Source organism: Xenia sp. Carnegie-2017, unplaced genomic scaffold, assembly GCF_021976095.1.
Source record: "Xenia sp. Carnegie-2017 unplaced genomic scaffold, XeniaSp_v1 HiC_scaffold_13, whole genome shotgun sequence".
Lineage (NCBI taxonomy): Eukaryota > Metazoa > Cnidaria > Anthozoa > Malacalcyonacea > Xeniidae > Xenia > Xenia sp. Carnegie-2017.
The window spans coordinates 3,488,486-3,509,849 of NW_025813436.1; the positions used below are offsets into that span (position 1 = coordinate 3,488,486).

A 21,364-nucleotide genomic window follows, 5' to 3' on the forward strand; every position below is an offset into this window, starting at 1 on the left:
ATGTCAGCTAATAGTTGGCGTAGTGTTGTCATAATCGCTGTTTGTGGTATATTGTATTCTACATCATTAGCATTATACCAGTTGCCTTAATAACAGCAACCAGACAATACACTACCGAGCTCATTTTTTTGGTGTCCTTAGTTTTCTAGCTTGGCAGAGTCACTGATGGCGTTCTTAATCCAATGAGATCGGCTGTCCTCAGATAATGACAAACCTCGATTTATGTATTTTCATCTTCATAGTATTTTATCTTTCAGAAGACTATTGACAATTTTCTCCAACTCATCTTTTACAGCATTTCCTGTTCTCTCGCTTAGATCGAAGTACTGAGCAATGCCCCAAAGAGTTTCGCTACTGTATCGAAATTTGCCAGCGAGCTGCGTTATTTGTGAGTCCAAAGAGATCATCGATTGAGCTTCACCATTTTGCTTATGCGTCTTCTTCTACTTCAATGTCCTATAGGATGAATAGGCTCTGTGTATTATATTTGGTATCCGTGATACTTAAACGTCAAAATTTCCTTGGTATACAATACTTTATTTAATAGCATGAAGAATTTAACCATTTCATTGGCCAAGAACTATGATCTATAGAAGAGAACAGACGCACGGAATTGACGTCATAGAAAATTTCTAGTTTCTAAAATAAAAACAAACTGGAAAATTAATTGAATTTTTCCTGAACTTATGTCTCAATGGAAAATGAAAACATTAAAAAGACCAAGTTAAAGCGTTGACGTTATTTGAGCCAAAAAAAAAGTAAAAAACCGATTTTTTATAATGTTAATTTGTGCTTTGATTTCGATAACCAAATTTAAGCGAAATAGATCAGTCATCACTTGCTTATTTTATCTGGCAATCTAACAGCTTGTGACTTAAGCTAGCCAGTAGCATTTCTTCAATCCCATTGATCAAGTACGCATGATATTTGCTAAATCTTGACCTTCACAATTTTCCAAGTCTCGAGGAAACCTAGAGAAACTTGTTTGCAAGTTAAATTTGGGAATTTTATTTAAAACAAATAGATTACATTCAACTGAGCTATGCTCAATTGTAGATACACGGGTAGGACGTCCATAATTTATGATAAAAAAACAATTAAATGATCACTTGCCCTAGTGGCTTGTGGCTAGCTTTTAGCTCTTATCACAAGTGACGTCATACACATATATCTACAGGGTATATCAAAAAAACTGAGCTGATAGGAAAACGTCGCTAAAGTTATCGCCTTTGATGGAATAAGTAGTTGGAGTTCCAATGGATCTCGGACAGTAAAATTTTTGAAAGTAATAACCATTCTTAGATAGAGAATTATGTTACCGAGAAGCACTTTTGAAATAGCTTGCGCTCAAAAATAAAAGAGATAGACAGCAGTAAAATATTACTTATTTTCGTCAAGCTTCCAAGCTTTCGAGAAATTTGGCCGAACCGTGCACGAACCGCAGAATAATGATTATACAGAAGGGCCCCTCAGGTGTATAACGCGTCCTCATATCGGCCATTATTCCAGCCAGATGATTAGGATTTCTCACTTGTTTCCAAACATTAAAATTACATGACTTGAATACTTAATACGAATTCAAGTATATTTCGACTTAGGAAATGACTTCGGATCATTTAGAAGGTTTGAAAAAAGTCAAAAACCCTAATCATCTGGCTGGAATAATGGCGCCCACCATGCGCGGCATGACATGCGCGGGCAACGAAAATATTAAAGGTGCCGACACGAGTGACTCTTCTGTATATTTTTATTCTGTGCACGAACGCTAGGCATTCATCAATTTATTAAGTTCAAATTTATGCATAATTGATGAGGATTATAACAATTTATTTGACATTTAAACACGAAAAATTCAAAATTTTTGGCATTGTCAATAATACGCATCTGCCAAATTTCTCATGTCCCAAGTCTTTGTTTTCGTGTAACACAGTTCTTAGTCAAAAATGGTTATTATTTGCGAAACTTTAAATATCAGATAAGCCTTGTAAATCTAACTACGTATTTCCACCAAAGGATTTTGCAGATCTCTCACGTTGACGACTTTAGCGACAACTTTTATACTCATTGTATATAACTGAACAGACAATGGTCAAACGTTATCTATATTGTTATGTATTTGACATTTTAAGTTTTTTATTTTTTAGACCCCGTAATCTAACTTTGGACCTGCAGAACGCAAATGGAACAAATGAAAAACTTGGCCAGATTACCGTCATCTTTACATTGACACCAAAGACTAGTGACGACCGCCAAGAGGTTCTTTTTTCTTAAATATTTTTCTTGAGTACACAGCTTCTCTCGCTTGGCTTTGGTTTTCTTGAAAATTTCTGTCCAGTCAAGCTTTATAGTGTTTTCTGTTCTCTTATGCGGGACATCGGTTCACCAGTTAATTAAATTTTCTAAAGCATACAAAAATATTTAGTTGATTCGAAAGGCAAACCAACGGAGAGCCACCCAGTCAAAAGAAAGCGGTAAAGCTATACAAAAAGACGGCATTGTGTCAGTAACACTAGTGGAAGGGAAAAAATTGATCGCTATGGATGACAATGGTAGGTTTCTAAAATAAAAAATTTATCTAAAGTAAAGATTTTATAGAAATAAGCTCTTAACGGTGTGAGCGAATTTATCACTCCAAACACCAAAGATTGTATCATTTGTTGACCGATTTGCACCATTGTTATCGTATGGACAGTATGATAGCATTAATTAAGCAACGTTTTTTTACTTAAAATCTGCTTTTGCTAGATAATTTATCTCCTATTTCTTGAATATAGTCGGCGTTTTCGTATAAGTTTTAGTTTATCTTTATTGTTTAAGAAATTCCTAAGTGTAATACGCGTACTCAGATTGATCAATGCATGCCGAAGTGTATCGATCAGACCATTCAAAAGCGAAAATTTTTATTGCTGCTCTCTCTATAATTTTAAACTTGTAAATATTAGTACGATTGTTCTTCTTTTGTATAAAACATTTACTTAATTTGTTTTCAAGTGTTTAATGGCCTTATCCAAGCACTCAAGTATGTTCTCGAGTTAAGAAAGATGTGCAAATTACTCGCCTGTGGCTCGTGGTTTGTTTGCTTTTTAACTCTCTTGCTTTATTTTCTTGTGTTTGGATCTGGCCATTCAAAGGCGAAATCCATGAATTGGTTATTTTGATATCGTCATTTGCTTGAAATAACGATTTCATGATGGTGGCAACCATTCTTTGGTCACTTAATTTTATGGTCATTCGTAACGCTTCAGTTTATACTGTGTGTGAAGTTATATAGTAATGCACAATTTGAGTGTATCTAACCGTCGCGTCCATTACAAAAAATTCACATTTGATTTTATACATGAAATTGGAATGTCTAAAATGAAATAGACACATTTCATATATGAAGTGTTTCAATTTCACATAAGTTTCACATATCATTTCATATATGAAATCAAATATGAAATTTTTGTATGTGGTGTCGCGGGTAAAGTGTCGCGGGTATAAAAAACATGGAAAAGTTTGACTGAAGTCGCAGTTAAATTCTCAGTAATTCTGTATTTCTTATGTATGCCCACTTAAATATGCTCTATGAATTAACGTTCTCTGCTTTAAACATTACAATATGTCACCGGTCAATTTTCGTTCCTTACGATCAGCAAGTTTCTTTTACTTAGCAACAGTGGGGAAGTTAGAGGTTGTGCTGGTCATGAGCTGGTCCCTGAGCACAACGAAAAATTTTTTCAAACTAAGGTTTTTTTAACCCACTAAAATTTTAATATTTGTTTATATCACGTATTACCGAAAACAAAGTCTATGTCTAATGCTTTATATGCATTTTGAAGTACTTCATGTTACATACACTATATCACGTTTCAACCCAACATCTGACCTAATCATTGCCTAAAAGCGCATTAAATGGCATTCGCCCGTTTTTGGTCGTGTTCTAGTTAAGCTAGCACGAGCAAATTACATATTCCTAATCGTTGATTGGCTAGGAAACTTCATAGCCTCTTAAAATGGGTATAGTCAGACTTAGATTGGACGTGCTCTGATCAGGCGAGAGTTACCAAAACATAAATTACTAATAATATTTAAGGCTGCATTGCGTCGTACGCATACACAATCGCCGAATATTTTCTTTTGTTTGTACCCAACTTTATTCGCACGAGTACAGGGTCAGATCTAGGGTATGTCAAATCAGTCATGCGACATATTTTTATAGTTCAAAAACTATTTATCAAGTTTAATGATTACAATTTTTTTGATCATAAAATTTTCGTTCAGTAGTCAGTAGTCAAAATTCTGTTTTATGTATGAAAACTTATATAAATACCACCTTTGTAAACAGATCAGTAAATAAAAACATATCTAGATTTATATGAACTGGCTGACTGATAAGCGGGGTAGCTCGACTGGTTCGACCGATAACGGAGTTCAAGAATGCTTATTTAATTAAGCCATTGCATTGGTCCATAACCAGATCAGTGGACGATCTGGAATGATCTCGACCGATAAGCGGGTGGCCGGACCGATAATGTAGTCCAATAGCTATTGTCTTATTGTTATTGGTTTGACCGATTTCGACTGATAGCCAGCTGAACTAACATAGTCAAGCTCACTGTCTAAATTGAATGTTTGATAGTTTCATAGTAATTTTTAAAGCATGATAGAAACTAAACTACAATCAGATGGAATTTATAGAAATCTTTTACAAATTCATATATTGACATGAATGCTGCTGTCCAAACTGTGAATTTTTTCAAGAGGGTGAAAAATTTATGGATAAATTGTAAATGCTTGGCAAAGATGATCTCGCGAGCGACATTTCAGTCCATGACGTTCAAAAGCAAGCTAACATTGTTTTAAGTTTTATCAACAGAAATTTACATCCAAAATCGTAAGTAAAGGACAACTGAAGTGTATGCATGAATGTAAAATATCAAAGTCAATTTATGCGAGTATTTCATGCAATTTATGTCACTATGGTAAGCAGATTGATGCTTCTAAAATTGTTGTTGCCGAAGGACTTTTAGCTATGATTTCTTTAGTGCTTGGGGAATCGTGGCCGTTATATGGCAGCGAAATCCTACATTCCTGCAAATATATTTCAATGGACAAAAAATCTGTAGCCTTAAGGCGCCATACTATTATTTACTTTATCATAAACAAATGTTTAGGGCTTTTCAGTTTATGATCTTTGATCATTCAATCATTGGACAGTTATACTACATATTGTTTAAGATTTGAGAAAACTAACATTGATTACATGAGAAGCTGTTTACTATAACCTGTGATTTTGAGTCTTCTTATCCATGAAGCTTTTTATTTTGACAATTTGACTGGAATGGTATTAAACCTGAGTATTTCACATACATGAAGTCTGAGCTTTTCTACATCTATGAACCGTCCCTTGTAGTACCAAATTTCTAACTTAACTCATTACATAGAGGTTTGAATGGGGGTCTCTATGGGGGTCTATGCCTGACAACTTGGTAGAAATTTTTAAATACAATATCTTTTTTGGAATAGCATTATTGTAGAATAAATTTTATGTTCCTAGACATGCTAATGAGCCATATGTTTGGCATGATAATGAGCCTAAATATTTGGCAAAACATTCAAGTATTGTTCACTTCATTTTTTTTTAATAAACGTAAGCAAAATGTGTTTTTTTTTCGCAAAAACGATGCCCACAAAATACATTTTGTATTGCTCTAAAACGCTGAAAATGGCATTTCCAAGGCTCTGAAATTCAAAATTTCTCAAGGGAGAATGCCTCGGACCCCCCCAGGTGCGGTCGATGTTTGAAAAATCTTAGATCCGCTCCTGCACGAGTATTTCAAATATTGTCGAATTATTTATCGTTTTACGATGTTATTGGATTTATTTTTGTGTGTGAACCTGGAAATCAGTCGAGGACTGTTAAAGTCGCGTCTGAAGCTAAAAGAGTCAGAGATCGTTTCTGTAAGAAATATTGATAAAAGTGATTAGTTCAGTGCATGAAGAGATCAGACCAGTAATTATAAATGCGAGAGAAGAAAGAACAACATGACAATCAAACATGTCTGTTAATGTAGATCGTCCAAGTTGGTATAGTCCTGAGAATCATACGTTAGTGAAATATACATATAGAAAGCCAATATATCTTGTTTATTCCGTACAAAGATTTGTGAGGAAATCGACGTTTTGAACGATCATAAAATGGCGTCCAACGTGCGGCCGGTAAGTAAGTATACGACGGTTTTCTAGAACAGCTTCATTCAGAAACCAAAGAAATGTCGAAGGATACTATTGAACGACTTCGCACCAAACGAGGCGGTTATCGTGGCGTGTATACAAGGCTTGTAAAAGAAGCACTCGAGCTTCTGGATTCCACTGAAGTAGACATGTTACTATGTATTGTCATCGCTGAACAACTCGAGAGTAAGATGAAGATCTTAGACGAAATAAACGACAAAATCATTGAGATATCCGATGTAACGGATATTGAACACGAAATTGAAGAAGTAGCCGCAGTCTATGATCTAGAATTCTAAGCACTCGACGTAAAATCGAAGCAGCAAGAAAACCGGAAATTTGTCAAGAAACTATAAGAAGAATGCAGAGTCCTACACCACAAGTCAAACAGATTCAATTAGTGGTAGAAACAGCAAGCACGAGTAACACAACAATAAGGAACCATGAGAATAACCCGAACACGAATGTGGTTGATACGAACACGAATGCAATTAATACGAACACGAATGCGGTTAATATGAACACGAATGCGGTCTGTACGAACGCGAATGCTATTGATACGATTACGAATGAAGTGATTAATACAAATTCTACGACAATGCCACAATAAGAATAACACCAGCGATAATGATGCCAAAGTATCCCAAACTTCAATTACCAAAATTCAGTGGAAAGATCACAGAATGGAACGCCTTTTGGGACTTATACAATGCTACGATTCACAGCAACGAGAGTATGTCTAAGGTAAACAAATTCAATTACCTATTCTCATTACTTCAGGGTAGTGCAGCACTTTCGATAAAGGGACTTACCTCAATATCCGCAAATTATCACGCAGCAATTGCGATTCTGCATGATAGATTTGGTCGAATCCAACAGGTCATTGCTGCACATATGGATCAAATCCTACAAATATCTGCATGTTCAGAAAATCGGACAGGGCAATTGATGTATGTTTTCCATCAAATAAGTGTTCAAGGGCGAGGACTTGATTCGCTTTGGGTATCTGCAAGCCAGTACGGCAGTCTGCTAATACCAACTATTATGTCCAAACTATCGAATGAAATAAGACTGCAGGTAGCACGAAAAGCTACTAGTGATGTTTGGCAAAGTGATGAGTTGCTTAAAACCATAAAGTTTGACGTTGAGGCATGTAAAATGAACGAGTCGTCGCGTTCGATTGAAAAAACCAAGAACAAAGATAAGCCCAATAAGCCATCGACAGGTGGAGCATTTGTAGTGGCAAAAAATAATAAATATCAGAAGGTATAACCTCTCCAACGACGACAGCTGTCACACGAACTGTCAAGGGAAGTGTTCTTTTGCAGACGGCCAGAGCTCTTGTATCGAATGGATCAAAATCGGTTCCAGCACGAATTCTCTTTGACACTGGAAGTCAATCGTCTTACGTTCAAAGGTGACTTGAAGGCCGGTTAAGGTTAAATTCAATTGGTAAGGAGACACTTCAATTAAATACCTTTGGCCAAAGCAAGAGTAAACAAGAAAGCTGCCAAGTGTTCAAGGTAAGCATTGCAAACAAGAGTGGAGGTGAGGTAGAGATTACAGCCATTGCATTTCCTACAATATGTGCACCACTTCCTACAAGGATAAATATATCTACATCTCCATGGTTTAGAACTTGGAGACTTTGATTGTATGATGACAATGGTAGCTATGATTCAATCGACATCTTGATAGGAGCTAATCATTATTGGGATGTAGTCACTGGTGATGTCGCACGAGGAGAAAACGGTCCAAAAGCCATGAGTAGCAAATTGGGATGGCCTTTGTCTGTATGGCTATCACAAAAATCAGACGGACATACTCTGAACAGCCTCATTTTAGCAGCCGATTGCCTTGATAATTCTATTGTCGTAACCGATAGGGATGAGTTAACAATATCATTGAAGCATTTTTTGGAAACTGAGAGCGTTGGCATTGACTCCTTTGACTCAGAAAACACACCCGAGGAACAAGATTTCGTGGGAAATATTCGATTCACTGGAGCACGCTACGAACTTGGTCTGTCGTGGGAAAATGATCATGTGCAAGTTGGTGACGATTACGAAATCTGTCATAATAGATTGGGATCATTGCATCGAAAATTGCTAAAGGATCCACAAAATCTTGAAGAATACAATAATGGTATTACTGAACAATTGGCAGCATGAATACTCGAAAGGGTTCCGGCATCTGATAAGGATTGTGGTAAGATTCACTTTTTTCCCCATCATTGTGTCATACAAAAGGATAAGGTTGCTACAAAGCTACGCGTTGTATATGATGGATCTGCTACGACGAACTTGCGTAACATATCACTAAACGATTGCTTACTGACCCGGCCGAACCTCATTCCACAAATCTTTGATTTTCTCGTCAAATTTCGACAAAACAAGATTAGGCTAGTTGCTGACAACGAGAAAGCATTCTTAATGATTGGAATTGACAAGGAAGATAGAGACAGGCTTCGTTGTTTGTGGCTAAGGGATGCTAGGGATCCTCATTCAAAAGTATTAAAGCTAAGGTTTTGTCGATTGGTTTTCGGTCTACGACATTTGCCTGCAATTCTAGGAACTCTTATCAACCATCATTTGTAGACACACGAGAAGCAGGAGCCAGAAACTGTTGAACAATTGAAAAATTCTCTGTATGTCGATGATTTTGTGTCCGGAGCTGAAACCGATGAAACCACTTTGCAAATATACAAGGGAACAAAGCAGTTGATGGCCAAGGGTGGATTCAACTTGCGAAAATGGAACTCGAATTCCAGTAACTTAGTGAAGTCTATTCAGGCGTTAGAGTTAGCAAGAATTTGAGCTTGATTGGTGACAAGTCAAGTGTTACTCAAGATGATCAGTCCTTTACAAAGTCGATAATTGCAAAAGACTCCCTGCCCCCGGAACCCACTCAAGTCAAAGAACTAGGAATGGTGTGTGATACGGTGGAAGACACATTTTTGTTCAATTTGACTAAAATAGTCGAGTACGCCAATTCATTACCAGTCACAAAGCGATCGTTGTGGAAATGGTCATCTAAAATCTTCGATCCCCTTGGATTCTTGTCTCCTTTTACGATAAGGCTCAAGATTATGTTTCAAACCATGTGCTTGGATAGACTGGGATGGGACTGTGAACTTTATGGCAATCTACATGAACAGTGCAACATTTTATTGTCGGAGTTAAGGTTTCTAAATGATGTTCGTGTACGGAGGTGTATTATCTACCCCAACCGAAATGCTTTACTACACAAGTTCAAAAGGGCAACTACTTTCGAATTCTTCGTTATGGTTGAATGGACCCAAATTCTTGGCAAGGGGCAAAGAAGTGTGGCCAAAACGTCCAGTTGGCAACCTCTCACAAAGTGACGAAGTTCTGAGGGAAATTGTGAAAGAGCGTCCGAATGTCGTGAGATCACTAGTTTCGAATGAAATCGAACAAAGTACCATGCCAGATCTTAACAAAGCTATCGACATTACTCGTTCCATGAAGAAACTTCTTCGAATAACTTCTTATGTAATGAGATTCATCAACATGTTAAGGAAGATGCCACGGTGCAAGCGAACAACAAACAAACTAACAACCTCAGAAGAACTAAGCTCAGAAGAAATAAGGAAGGCGCAGCTGCTATGGATAAGGTCTATTCAACAACTATCCTTTGAAAAAGAAATATTATTCCTTCTGTCAAAGAATGCGAATTCTTCAATACCTATTTATGTTAAGCAATTTGGGCTATTTCTCGACGGTGATCACGTGCTGCGGTGCCATGGAAGACTAAAGAAGTCATCGCTGGATCTGGAGAGCAAAAATCCTGTATTGCTTCCAAAGGAATCACGAGTTGTCGAGTTATTCGCGAGGTTCACCACGATGTGAAGCACAATGGGATTCGTGATACACTAACAACCATTAGAGCAGGGGCGGATCTATGACTTTTCAAACATCAGTCATAAAACGTCGGAGGCGCTCCGCACCTGGGGGGGGTCTGATGCATTCTCCCCTGAGAAATTTTGAATTTCAGAGCCTTGAAAATGCCATTTTCAGCGTTTTAGAGCAATACAAAATGTATTTTGTGGGCATCGTTTTTGCGTAAAAAAACCCACATTTTTCTTACGTTTTTTTTCAAAAAAAAATGAAGTGAACAATACTTGAATGTTTTGCCAAATATTTAGGCTCATTATTATGCCAAATATATGGCTCATTATCATGTCTAGGAACATAAAATTTATTCTACAATAATGCTATTCCAAAAAAGATATTGTCTTTAAAAATTTCTACCAAGTTGTCAAGCATAGACCCCCCTAGAGACCCCCATTCAAACCTCTATGTAATGAGTTAAGTTAGAAATTTGGTACTACAAGGGACAGTTCATAGGTGTAGGAAAGCTCAGACTTCAAACCATGCAAGTTTTTGTAACCCTTTACCCATCTTCACATACAGTGCCAGCTAATTCACTTTTTGAGAAAAAACTCAAAATCTTTTACTGCCCAAGATTAAACAAAAATTATCAGATTTAAAATTTGCAATTAAGGACAGCTTGATGCCATTAATGTTTATTAAGCATTTCACTACACGATTATTTTCTGTAGGTATATGCTAGGTGTGATATATAGCAATCACCAGTAGCATTGTATTTGCCAATATAAACAGAATGTAACCAACATGCCTTTAATCAGATAATTACATGAATGTTAAAATTGGCTCATGTGTCATGCTTACTGGTTATGATAAATATCTTTTCATATGATCAAAGTTTGTTTAAATGTAAATCTGAAATAATTTAGTTTAGAAATTATAATGATCATCAGAAAAATTACCTAGTGATCATGAAAAATACTTTGCTGTTTTGCCAAATTTCAAGGTTTATCTGCATACATAGGAAGACATTTTTACTTTATAGAAAATGCTTTTCATACATCAATAGCCCTTTGGAATTTATGGCAAACAATCTAGTATGGGCCGTAGATCAACACACCTTGACATCCCTACATGAGGTGTTCAGTTAGAAAAGGGTACAATATGTGACATGAGACAGCATTTCATGTATGTGAAATACTCAGGTTTAATACCATTCCAGTCATATTGTCAAAATAAAAATCTTCGTGGATCAGAAAAGACTCAAAATCACAGGTTATAGTAAACAGCTTCTCATGTGATTACATACATTTTCACAAATTTTGAACAATGTGTAGTATAATTGTCCAATGATTGAATGATCAATGATCATAAACTGAAAAGCCCTAAACATTTGTTTATGATAAAGTAAATAATAGTATGGCGCCTTATGGCTACAGATTTTTTGTCCATTGAAATATATTTGCAGGAATGTAGGATTTCGCTGCCATATAACGGCCACGATTCCCCAAGCACTAAAGAAATCATAGCTAAAAGTCCCTCGGCAACACCAAGTTTAGAAGCATCCATCTACTTACCATACGCCACATCGACATAAATCGCATCACATACTCGCATAAATTGACTTTGATATTTTATATTCATGCATACACTTCAGTTATCCTTTACTTACGATTTTGGATGTAAATTTCTGCTGATAAAACTCAAAACAATGTTGGCTTTCTTTTGAACATCGATGACTGAAATGTCGCTCGCGAGATCGTCTTTGCCAAGCATTTACAATTTATCCATAAATTTTTCACCCTCTTGAAAAAATTCACAGTTTAGACAGCAGCATTCATGTCAGTATATGAATTTGTAAAAGATTTCCATGAATTCCATCTGATTGTAGTTTAGTTTCTATCATGCTTTAGAAAATTACTATGATCAAACATTCAATTCAGACAGTGAGCTTGACTATGTTAGTTTAGTTGGCTATCAGTCGAAATCAGTCAAACCAATCACAGTAAGACAAAAATTTAAACGAACGATTTACACGATAGCTATTGTACTCCCTTTTAGGTCCGGCCACCCCGCTTATCGGTCGAGATTATTCCAGATCGTCCACTGATCTGGCTATTGACCAATGGAATGGCTTAAATAAGCATTCTTGAACTCCGTTATCGGTCGAACCAGTCGAGCCATCCCGCTTATCAGTCAGCCAGTTATAATTCTAGATGTGTTTTTATCTACTGATCTGTTTAGTAAGGTGGTATTTGTATAAGTTTTCATACATAAAACAGAATTTTGACGATGAAATCAAAACGATTACAGAACGAAAATTTAATGATCAAAAAAAATTGTAATTGTAGTTTTGAACTATAAACATATGTCGCGTGACTTATTTGACATACCTTAGATCCGCCCCTGCATTACAGAGCATTTTTGGATAATCCGTGGTCGAGAAGCAGGAAGGAAAATCGTCACGAAATGTGTTGTTTGTCGTAAAGCTGGAGGTCTTCCTTATTGGGAAACGCCTCCTCCAGATCTTCCTGTTGGCAGTGTGTCGGATGATGTACCCTTTCACAAACATAGGTTTGGACTTTGCCGGACCGTTGTTCGTACGAGAGAGTTGCGATAGGAATAATTTGTCGGATAATCCAACAAAGGTGTATATTCTATTGTTTACGTCGGCGTCTACTACAGTCATTCATCCGGAGCTCACTCCTTCATTAAGCGTTCCAGCCTTTCTCCGTGCGTTCCGCAGATACGCTAGTCGACGAGCACTGCCAGCTCTTCTTATATCCGATAATGCTAAGACTTTTCGAGCTGCATGCTTAGAAATTCGCAAGTTATGTCGTTCGAAGGAAGTGTTACGCTATCTTGCAAGCCATCAGATTACATGGCAATTTATCGTCGAAAAGGCCCCTTGGTGAGGAGGCTTCTGGGAACGTTTGATTCAAAGCGTGAAAAGTCCGTTGCAAAAGGTAGTTGGTAGAACCAATCTAACCTACGACGAGTTGCATACTATTGTGGTTGAAATCGAGGGCGTAATAAATGCACGTATGAATGTAACAACTGTACATTCTTAGCTAAATATTGTTTTGTTTTGTTTTTGGTTTTGTTTTGTATGTTGACAACATTTTATTTAGTCAACCCTGGGGAGTTTAAGAAAGATTATTAAAAAAAAATGATAGTTCAGTGCATGAGGAGGTCAGACTAATAATTATAAATGCAAAATAGAAAATAACAACATGACAATCATACGTTAGTGAAATATACATATAGAAAACCAATACATTTTGTTGATTCTGTCCAAAGATTTGTCAGTATATATTTCGAACGATCATAAATATTTCTGAGCTTTTACAAAGGATTGTCAGCTCACGCAACGCTATAGAGTATAAATATTTTGTTTGTCTGCCACGACCAAGCCCTTCGCTCACATGAAAAAGGAGAGATAAGGGGTTCCGACAGTTTTGATGCGAAAGAAAAGATCGTTTGTGCGCTAGTGTGGAGAAACAGTGTTTAGTTTGTTGCCTTTATTTACTGTAAATGAAGTAAATGGTTTGAACCCGGGAGTATCGTTACATGTTTGTAATGTAGATCGTCCAGGTTGGTATAGTACTGAAGTACTGAGAAGGACTGTTTTTGCTGTTATTGACTGACGTTTCGGCAACATTAGCGGTAGTCATCTTCAGAGTCAATTTGGCTAATTTTGTGCTCAAACGAGCGCAACATTTTCATCCGTCGTCATCTAACTTTGTTGGAAGATGTTGTACGTTGTTAAGCCCAACTGGTCAAACGATAACAACATTTTATTGTTTATTAAACATTATGCAATTCGAATAAATATGGCGGCCACTAATTTTGAAATTCATCGATATCACAAATTCGTCGTTGTGCAGCTGCTTTATGTGTAGTAGAAATTCTAGAGGAAAACAAAACAAGTTGGATAAGAGGAAAAATGAGACCATGGATGAAAAAAAGAAGGGAATAGGGCTATTTTACCAACATAATTAAGAAATTAAGAATCGAGGATACTGCAGGATATATTAAAAATGATGCGAATGAGCTATGACGACTTTCAAACGTTATTACGACATATTAGAAAACACATCACGCCGTGTCAGGTCTCTGGTGGTCACAAAGTAATCACAGCTGCGGAAAAATTAACATTAACTATACGTTTTTTACCCACTGGGGAATCATACAGATCATTAAGTTTTCAGTTTCGAATATCAAGATCCAAAGACTTTAATGAGAAGTGGCAGTACCCTCATTGTCTTGGTACCAGTAATGGCAAACATGTAGATGTACAAAATATTAATCCTCACACGGGTTTTAAATGCACATGCAACAGATTTGACTTGGACAAGATTTCGCACCTTCGGGAAACTATTCCGCTGCTCTACCTGTTGAGCTACCGAGCGCACAGGGATTGTAGAATGGTCAAATCTCTTTTAAACTGACCGGGATTTTATGTCAACATGCATCATTTACTGGGCGATTGCCAAAAGCATGAACTATCAAAGTCGCACATTAAAGTGTACATAACCGGTGGCACAAACGATTTATGTTGCCACCAATTGTAGAGGAACCTCATTTTTGTTCTCGCTATATATAGCACGACCTGTTGTTTTTGTCTAGCTTCGCCAATGCTTAGCAATAATATGTTTTATATCCATTACAAAAGTTTCATCCCAATAAATCTTGAATGAATGGTTGATATTTGTTATGACTGTGCTACACTTAGAGCCAGGGGCTATAAGGATGCACGTTCTCTGTCGTCAATAGAAATATCTCATTAGTGTTGTGCAAATTCTGATTCGTATAGATATGGTGCGTGTGTTTGTTCTATGTATTCAAATATAATGTTAATATAAATAAGTTATACACTAATCATTATTGAACACATTGTTACCTACAGCTCTTTTAATGGTAAGAAGCCCTTAATTGCTAGAGAGAAGCAAATTTATAATCGTGAGAAAGTACAAGTTGTACATATAATTAAACCATATCTTATAATTTATGTACTGGGTGTTTACAAATTCAATTGTATGAGAACGGCCCTCCAAACTTACAATAATTCTTCTTTTATCAAAAATGCATCGTTATGTATATCTCTTGGATAGTATAACAAACACAAATATCGAAAGCAACGGTGACGTTTATGTTGACAGCAGAGAACGTCGATTTATAGAGCACATTCAAGTGGGCATACATAGAAATAAAGAATTCCCGAGAATTTAACATCGACTTCTGTCAAACTTTTCCATGGAAAAAAGTGTTTTTTTATACCCGCAACACTCCCTACAAAAATTCACATTTGATTTTATAAATGAAGTTGAAACACTTCATAAAGTTTATAAAGTTTACTGGTCGTGTTGTCAATTTAGGTCTCAGTGATCCGTATTGTCGATTTAAACTCGGCAACGAAAAGCACAAAAGTAAGGCCTGCAAAGATACTCTCAATCCGCAATGGAAAGAACACTTTGATCTCAAATTTTTCGTTGACACTGACATGATTTTGGAAGTGAGCATTTACGACCGCGATATCAGAAAAGACGAATTTATGGGAAGGTAGGCCATGATTCTTTGTTATATGTATTGCTTCAATGAAAATATGGTGTAATTAATAACGCTGACAAATAACAAGTGTTATTTAATGATGATGTAATTAAACTGTTGAAACATTCCTAATATCTTTTACAAGGTAGAATCAAAGTGGGTAGAATGAGCTGCACGCTTGCAATGTTTCATGCATTTTTTTCTTTTGTTGCAGAGTCAGTATCGACCTCAACAAGTACGAACGCGAAAGGTCTCATAAGATAGAGGCAAAACTAGAAGATGGTGCTGGCGTAGTAGTAATGTATGTTGCAGTTACCGCAATTGACATTCCTGGCTGCGAGTCTGACCTAAACTCCTATATCGAACAACCAAACAGACGCGAAGAAATCGAAAAACAGTACAGTCTCAAGAAAACTGGAAAGAACATAAAAGATATCGGGTGGTTGCAAGTGAAACTACATCGTGCTGTCGGTTTGGCTGCTGCGGACATTGGTGGAACCAGTGATCCGTTTGCTATCATTGAATTGAACAACGCTCGCCTTGTTACTCCAACTATTTTCAAATCTTTAAATCCGCAGTGGGAAAAAGTTTATGAGTTGTAAGTTGACATAAAAAGTTATGCGATATTAAAAATAATCATTCGTTTTGAAAGGATTCTAATAAAATTATTAAAAAAAGTTGACTAAGATAGAGGGTGATTGAGCTACAATTTAATGCGGAAGCTGGAAACACAGCAGCCTTTATATTTTACGTTATATTAAAAATTCATTGTCAACCACAATGATACGCGCGCCTCTTTTTTGTTTATATTCGTGCTAAACATAATAATTTGTTCCAACACACGATGATCTTTCTCTTAGACTCTTCGCAAAACGTCGACACTCGACAAAGTTAAAAGTGTGTAATTCCAAATACGAAGTATTAATTTGAATACCAAGTTTGGTTGTCCTTTTTTAGGCATGTTTTTAACTGTTCACCTTTCCTTAGTTTTGAATAGTAATTTGTCCACTCAAACACATATGTTTATGAAAAATATGACTAGCAAGCTACTAAAATTATTTTTTTATTCAGAAACGACACAATTTTTTTACATGCACATAAGATGGATAGAATATCCACTGATTACAAACTGATACAACGTTTGTCTATTTATTCAACCAAGAAAATGGATGGAAGATCATTTTAGCGCGCCTTGTATTGTGGTTCACAATGATCTTTAAGTAAAACATAAGATCGCCTATAAAACTTCCCATGGAAATGCGAGAATTTAATTATGGTCAGTCGTGTCAATCATGCTGCTTGCATGTCATCTAAAATTTTTGATGGTTAGAAAATTTGATATAACTTTCTGATATGAAGAAAATTTGTTTAATATTAGAGTCAATAAATGCATATTAATGAGTATGTTTAAAAAAATTTTCACAGTAAATTTTTCGACCAGAAAAACTATAATCAATAGTTACATAAACAAGCATGCAATCATTGCTATGAAAAATCGATCACAAGTTTAGCAGATCTTTTTCTGAGAAATTTAGTTTCTAAGGTACTTTACAGGCTCAAATCTTATGCAGTTGTTCTAAAAGTTCACCCACACTCACACTTGCTGAGTGCGACACAAAAACCTTGCTCTATTTAATGAATGTCAGTTAAATTGTTGGAAAAATTATGAGATGATTTGAAGATTCATTTAGTGAGTGATAAATGTGAGTGAGCTTTAAGAACACGGGTGTTAGACTCGAACTTATAAGAAACATTTGAACTAAGTGGATGTACTAGAGAGGATAGATTGAATCTTGTTTCATTTTGACGGCGCATAATTGCTTTTTGCAGCAATGTAAAAGACATTCATGATATGTTAGAGATTGGTGTGTTCGACGAAGACAAGCGTGGATCACCCGATTTGCTTGGAAAAGTTGCTATTCCCTTGTTACAGGTATACATAAATCCTATATTGGCTTGAAAATGTTTCTCCAATCAGATTACATCGGTAGCGATTTTGATATCAAAGGAATTAATAACGTAGAAGCTGTGGTTTTATTTGATTATCTTTCTTATTTGATTCACTTCATTGATGGGCAAGTTCTAATATAGATTGGAAATCTTTAATTCAAATGACGATTAGTTCTATGAATTGCAAATGACGAGTGTTTTATGAAGTCGAATTGCAAATGACGATTAGTTATATGAAATGCAAATCAAGATTAGTTATATGAATTGCAAATCAAGATTAGTTTTATGAAGTCGTTTATGAGATGACTTGAGATTAAAAATTTGGAGAAACGTGTTAAAAATTCTGGGGTGATTGAAAATAGATTTTTGTGTTTGTCACTAAGTAGAAAGATAAAGCAAACAAAACCGGTTTAGGTTATGCTTTTTTGCCAAAGCTTGCAATGTATAGATCTTTACAGGCAAGTGCGTCTTGAAACAAGAATAAATAAATTGCATTTCAGTGAAACAACGACACGTCTATACATAAATATTTTCAAAAAACATCAGAAACTCCCACGGTTGTGTTAAAGGTTATCATGAGAATATAGCTTGTGCTATGTGGAATTACTCTTAAGTAGTACAAAATTAACTTTGAGCGGCATTTAATTTCTGATTAAACCTTTATCACTCTTTGTAAACAATTATTTCTTTCTTTCAGATAACTCCCCGTGAAAAGCGCATGTACCAGTTGAAGGACAAGACCCTTGAGAAGCGAGTTAAAGGTCATTTAATTATGACATTAGATGTCATCTATAATCCAATCAAGGCTGCTATCAGAACAATAAATCCTCGCGAACCCAAAGTTTTGTACGAACCCCCGAAGTTCAAAAGACAGGTTGGTATTACAATATCTGACCACTTGTATTACGATATCTGTCTGAGATCCGGAATTATATGGCCAAATACTTAAGCAAAGGGTTGTTTTACTTTGTTCTTTTTTGTTTTGTTCTATTTTAAGAAGGAAATCATCAGTCAATTTTTTTATTGGAATAATCTATTTTAAGTGAATTTTGACTTTTCCAAAGTAAAATGAATAGCACAGTTTTGATTGTTTACTTTGGCGCCATTCGTGAATCTAATAGGACGTATTCTGTAACTAGTTATCGTGCAGTTCCGCTGCCATCGGTCGGGCACTGAGTTAAATTTTGATAAATCTATACATTTTTAAATAATGAATAAAAATTTGCTATCAAATCTCTACCAATGTAACAGAGCAGACTAGTTGCTCTATTTGTAATTTAAGTTATGAACTAATCATGTCCAACTTATAGCTCTTATACATGGAAAATATACATTGAGATGTCAATTTTGTGAGTAGAGTTTTCCAAGATCTTTATTCTTCTCTAAAACCTATCAGTATTGGCTCAAAACACGAATGAAAAATTAATATAATTCTGGAATGTTTTCTCCCATGAAGGTTGTCAATAACACTTCTAAAAAGATGTTTCTGTGGTAAATTTTAAAAGGATAATCCAATGGCAACATTTAACTAAACCTGACAAAATCCAACATTAGAAAGCTGCACAACTTCAAAACAGACTAAAAAGGCTAATTAAATAGGAACAGGACAGGAAAGTAAATCTTGCTGCAGAGTTTTGCTAGGTTCGATGTTCTTTGCTCGGCCTATAGCTGCACAATCCAATAAGACTGTTGCCTTTGGCAAAAATAATAATAAATACGTTATTCGCCGTTTACGTCGTTCCGGATAGAAAAGTATTTCGATTCGGTCTTAAAAACGTCCTTCAGTTTCCGGCCTAGGGCTCTTTTTAAGACATCGGAAAAATATGTTTCTGTCGGTACCTACCAGCCAGTAAATATCATATATTTCTTACTGAGCCTTATTTCAAATGCTGTAGAACCCAAATAACTCGAATTTTTAAGGAAAACCGAAAATATTCGAGCTAGTAGGTGAGTGAGTTAGCGGTGTTGGTGTCAAATATCGTGTGTTAACTAATTAATGAATCCGTGCTTTTTATACAATTACAAGCTGCATATGCTAAATCAGTACTGTATTAGGCTATTAGTTGTAACCCAAATTTTTAATTGTTTTTCCAATGCCATGAATGTACAAATTGGTTCATTCCATGTTGCATAAATCTAGTTAACAGTTTGACGGCATTAAAGGATTAAATGTTTAACTGGTAGTATTTCGCGATAAGAGTTTCAAATATCCTAAGAAAATTGACCAACGGAAAACGATATTTGTCTGCTTATAATTTACATGTTTTTTCTTTAACTATAACTATAACGGATTGTAACATGCCATATGAATATTACCCCAATTATCGATACTGGCTTCGCCTCAGGAGACGTCCTTGTGATTTTAACGATATGTACGAAGAATTGATCTTTTCATACGACGCATACTTTTTATTTTGACAGCTGCTTCAAAGAAATATTGATCGAATTGGAAAAATTGGTGCTAGTGTTGCTTCCACGGGAGCTTTTGTCGCCTCGCTCTTTACGTGGCAGTATAAATTTCGAAGTGCATTTGCTTTCCTTGTGTATATCATGTTGGTGTTAAACTTCAGTGTTTATCTATTCACTCTTGGCATTCTCCTCGCTTTTCTTAAGCAGTACGTCGTCCATGTGCTTCTTTCTGAAAGAAATGTTAGTCCAGAGGATCAGGTATGTAAAATGTGTTTACAACATAATCATGTATAATTCACCGTCCATATTTGATTGGTGGATTGATTGATTGAGAGTTTATACAGGTGTAAGTATTACTTCTAAAACTGTGGGACTTAGCGGCAACATTTGGGTGACTTAAAAACAAATTGTCATTTACAGGTATCTAGCAATGTAGTATTATTCAAGATCTGTATATATAATGTTTCAACACGTGCATGATGCTTCGTGCGTTGCAAAAAATCTGCGATTGAATTTGTCTAAACTATAACGCATTGGTTTTATTGTTATTGTTTATTGTATTGCTAATTTTGTTCTAGAATAAGATATTTCACTAAGGTTTCTCATCAAAAGTTATAGCCAAGATACTTTTCAAAAGTTTATAATTTTTCCCTTTAAAGTCTTCTATGATTGTTGCAGTGAGGTTAGACCAGTGAGTCAAGAAAAGAGTGTTAAACACTCGCCGAATCTCTTAGTTCCCGCGTATTTGAATCTAGTCATCCAAACACGGAATTCATTAAGAGTAAAGGCTTAGTCAAACTACGGTGTTAGAATGGCTGCATCCAGTAATTAAGTAAATGGTTTGAACCCAGTGCTATCGTTACATGTTTGTAGATGTAGATCGTCCAGGTTAGTATAGTTTGTATAGACTGACGTTTCGACAACCGCTAAGGTTCTTTTGAACGACAGGGGAATTTGAAACGACATCTTACGATCAATTGGACGACAGAGCGAACAATTTGCTAACGATTACATACGTTTTGCAAGCAACGTCAGACACATACGCCAACAACTCTGGTTCAACCACCGCTACAAGGACACAATACAATGACCTAAGAACCAGATAACAAATACGGCTAACCTGACGTTTACTCCTCATTTGACTCTAAAGATGGCTACCGCTAAGGTTGTCGAAACGAGGACTGTTTTTGTTGTTGTTGACTGACGTTTCGACAACCTTAGCGTTAGTCATCTTCATAGTCAAAAGTCAAGAGTCATTTGACTCTGAAGATGACTACCGCTAAGGTTGTCGAAACGTCAGTCAACAACAACAAAAACAGTCCTTCTCACGACTATACCAACCTGGACGATCTACATTTACAAACATGTAATAATTGTTGGTGATAATTGAT

At 36.0% G+C, this 21,364-nt stretch overlaps 1 protein-coding gene across 5 annotated transcripts in view; it reads left to right on the forward strand.

The window, feature by feature from the left end:
- The window catches only part of LOC124449869 (multiple C2 and transmembrane domain-containing protein 1-like), a 45,278-nt gene that overhangs the window by 20,449 nt on the left and 3,465 nt on the right, over nt 1-21,364 (forward strand). For all 5 annotated transcript variants that reach the window (XM_047000795.1, XM_047000797.1, XM_047000798.1 and 2 more), the window contains 7 exons: nt 2,145-2,256; nt 2,423-2,549; nt 15,443-15,626; nt 15,829-16,212; nt 17,445-17,547; nt 18,262-18,438; nt 19,986-20,231. In XM_047000795.1, coding sequence (XP_046856751.1) covers nt 2,145-2,256; nt 2,423-2,549; nt 15,443-15,626; nt 15,829-16,212; nt 17,445-17,547; nt 18,262-18,438; nt 19,986-20,231 — 1,333 coding nt within the window. The remainder of the gene's footprint in view (nt 1-2,144; nt 2,257-2,422; nt 2,550-15,442; nt 15,627-15,828; nt 16,213-17,444; nt 17,548-18,261; nt 18,439-19,985; nt 20,232-21,364) is intronic.